A 3,846-nucleotide genomic window follows, 5' to 3' on the forward strand; every position below is an offset into this window, starting at 1 on the left:
CAGAGAATTCTGGTAATGTAAATATATATTTTTTTAATTGTACAAATTGTTTCTAAAAACGTATATTTAATATTCCATTATATATTTAGATTGTCACCATATATACTAAATGAAATATACTAATTTTCTCTCTTTAATAATGTATGTGTATTAGGGATGGGCGATTTGAAAATTTCACGGTTTCAAAACCAATAATATTTTCCGTCATACGATTCCTGCGGTATGTTCCTCAAAGACTGAAAGTGTAGGAATCCCTCACGACCCCTCCCCTGTAGAGAGTAACACGCCCCCTCCTCGGCTGTTTTTGTGTCTTTTTGCAACTTGTCTCTCTTCTGGACTTGCACAAAATGCGTTGCAATGCAATCATTTTCCAAAACGTAATTTATGTGAAAATATGAAGTCTCTAGGCTTGGGCGATAAAACGGTATCAATATTTATCGAGGGTACACCTTCTTCGATATCGATAGAAAAAATGATCTATGAAGTGCACGATATAGGCACGTGCTATGAGTGGTGTTATTCATTCAAAATATTACAGAAATATAGAAGCACAATGCGGAGAAGATCTTGAATGGGTTAAAGCCATTCACACAGAACGCATATTCAGTGCATTTTTAGACAGACAAATATGACTGCTGCACTTGCGTCTCACACAAGAGATGTATAGAAAGCCATGCAAAGTTAAAACAGTTTAAACTTGTTGATAATTTTTTTTGCTATATCGCCCAGCCCTAGTATCTTCTTTTCATCTCGTCTCTGTATCATTCACATTAAAGCAGTGTAGCAGCGCAGCCGTAGCAGTAACCAAGGAAACGCTGTATGTGCTGTACCATAAGCGCCTCCTGCTGTCAGAGAGTGAATCTGCATCTCATTCAGAGCTTCTGCTGGTTGTTTAGTTCAGGCATGTAGTATAATTTCACATTATTAAATCAAATTATGTATATGAAATGATATAAATAAATGACATGAAATATAAATGATATCTATATTATATAACTAAAATTAAATAACTGTAATTACAGATTTAGGTTATTTTCTTTTTCACATCAAAAGCTGCAAGACAGCCCACAATTCAGCAAAAATTTCAGAAACAAATCAAAGAAAAAATAAACAAATACTGCTGTTCCAAATATTCTGTATGTCGCTCAAAAATAAAATGTATTGTGTTCAGTGGAAATTTTTTTTTGTTTTTACCCAGACATTTAAAAATAACATATTTTAGAGCTGTAACAACAATACCGTGAAACCATGATATTTTTGCTTAAGGTTATCATACCGTCAAAATTTCATACCGGCCCATGCCTAATGTGTATGTATGTATGTATGTATTTATTTACTTAAAATCATACATTTTATGCTATTTTCATAACTAGTTTTTATGTATCATAAAAAATACATATCTTCTTAAATTTTCCTTTAACAATTTGACAGAAAATATGAAAAAAACAAAAACTAGAAATCCATACAAATCTATAGAAATCCATATAGATGCACCAAATATCGATCACTGTTTGAACCAGTGTTATTTTAATATCATTGAGATACTATTACAGTTTTTATTAATATTTCGATTTTTATATTTCCTGTTTGCATTTTATTTTATTTATTTTTTTGTGTGTGTGTTTAGTATTTATTTTATTTAAATTTTATTTCAGTTTTAGTTATTTGAGTACATCAAGTTAAACTGAATGAAAATGAGAAAATTAGTGTTGCCTTGACTACACCGGTAGCGGAAATTAAATAAGCTTATGGGTTTTTATATTTGATTTTAGCTCAGTTAAAGTATATTTTATTTCAATTAATTAAAGTTTTTTTTTGTTTTTTTTGTTAACTATAATAACCCTGGTCTTAGCAAACAGATCTGAATTCATAACCTGCAAAATTACAGTGATGATCGTCTGTCCTGAAGATCAGATTTGAAAAACATATAAAAGTGTGAACCTTACATTCTGATAAATAACATATTTTCACTGTTTGGCCAGCAAGGAAGAACACATCGGATGGTGCAGGTTGGTTATAATGAATATTTTTCTTACACCTCCAGGCCCACTGGGATGGTTTGACCGGACGGATAAATTTCAACAGGACCAATGGCCTGAGGACAGATTTCGATCTGGATGTGATCAGCCTGAAGGAAGAGGGGCTAGAGAAGGTGCTGAATTCCTCTGGTTTAATGTCCTTAGTTATGTACCCGCTGTCCTTCATAAGGACAAACGTGTGTACACTAGAAAATACACACACTCAGCCTGCCACTTAATAACAGACAATAACAATCCTTCCCACACACACACACACACACACACACACACACACATACACACACATATACAAAGAGAGCCTGTAAGCAAACCGTGACCTTCCGGTTCTCTTCCACATGTGTCTGCACCTTCATGAATAATTTATCCCATTAATAATAAGGCCCTCAGTAGCCCTTTAGCCTTAAGAAGACTGAATTAAACAGGTGATTTGCAATTACAAACTACAGGCCGTGTGTTTTCTGAAGTACTTTGTTTTCTGATGGCTGAACGTGCGTGAACGTCTGCACTTTGTCATCTTGTTTTGAGTTGTCAGTTCTCAAGAGGGTCCTCTGAAGTAAATGAGTTAGGAGGAATGGGACTGCAGTTCTCTGGTCCGCTGAAGCAATTCTCATTTACTCCCTCTCTCGTTTCCATCTCTCCATTTTGCTCTCTTGTGCATGATAACATGGTCTTCACATCACTTCCTTTAAGCCTCTGCGTAGATAATGTGTCCCAATGAGAACCCAGACAACTTTCACTGAAACTGTTTTATAGATTCTATGGCCCAAGAAAATAACTCATAGGATGAGGGAAAGTGCTCTGTATTGCGTTATTGAAGTATTCTTTTTGTATCATGTCATAGATTTATGAAAACATTAAGTGTTTTTTGCAGATTGGGACATGGGATCCTGCAAGTGGTTTGAACATGACGGAAAACCAGAAGGGAAAGGCAGCCAATGTGACGGATTCTCTCTCCAACAGATCGCTGGTGGTGTCCACTATACTGGTAAATAATAATAAAAACAAAATCATTATTTTCATTATTTCTATGCACTTTATTTCTTCTATTTTGCTTGCATAACATTTTAGTGATTGCACATAAGTGCATTTAAATATATATTAAAATGGAAAAAAAAATTCTTTATCAGTATTTTTGTGGTTTTCCAATCAGGATACATCGAGAAGCAAAACGACAGGAGATAAGAAGTCTGTGGAAATTATCAAAATGAAGTGAGTTTATGGTTAAAACAAGAACGAATCTGCCAATGAGGTCAGAAAAATAAACTTAATTCAAACAGAAAATAAGTTTTCATACCCCATTGACACATATTTGTTCATGATTTAAGCATAAACTCATTTAATTGTATTCAGTTTCGCATTTGTTCAATCTGCATCTCAAGTAAATGTATCTTGAAAATACTGAGAAAGATATTTATTCTTTGCAGTGCATGCAACATTTACTCCTTTATGAATGTAAGACTTTCTGCACCAATGTAAGATTTTCATACTTAACGAGCTTCGGCGACCGCAACGAGCACCAATTTGGTCACGATCCAGGGGTTTTGTCGCAGACTATGGAAATCTGTCTGCAACAGCAAAATCCAGCCAAAAATCCTGTAGTGTGAGCCCGGCTTTACACACCCGATTTAACTCGTCAGCTCATTAATAGAGACTTTAAGACTTGAAGTGGGTCAGAAAAGGTACAAAGATTTGAGAGAAAATATGATGTGTGTCAGATCCACGTCACGTTGAGCAGGGGCAGCTCTTAAAGAAATAGCAGCCAAAACAACCTAATAACCAGCTGCTGTGATGTCTATTAATCAAAGGA

The 3,846-nt window shown here is 34.8% G+C and overlaps 1 protein-coding gene across 1 annotated transcript in view; it reads left to right on the plus strand.

Annotated features, from left to right (window-relative positions):
* The window catches only part of LOC107667969 (glutamate receptor ionotropic, kainate 2-like), a 139,550-nt gene that overhangs the window by 51,450 nt on the left and 84,254 nt on the right, over positions 1 to 3,846 (plus strand). Inside the window, exons 4-5 of the mRNA XM_016459703.1 lie at positions 2,045 to 2,152; positions 2,911 to 3,024. Of these exons, the coding sequence (XP_016315189.1) occupies positions 2,045 to 2,152; positions 2,911 to 3,024 (222 nt within the window). The remainder of the gene's footprint in view (positions 1 to 2,044; positions 2,153 to 2,910; positions 3,025 to 3,846) is intronic.

This window comes from Sinocyclocheilus anshuiensis, unplaced genomic scaffold (genome assembly GCF_001515605.1).
Source record: "Sinocyclocheilus anshuiensis isolate Anshui unplaced genomic scaffold, SAMN03320099.WGS_v1.1 scaffold2987, whole genome shotgun sequence".
NCBI classification, from domain to species: domain Eukaryota; kingdom Metazoa; phylum Chordata; class Actinopteri; order Cypriniformes; family Cyprinidae; genus Sinocyclocheilus; species Sinocyclocheilus anshuiensis.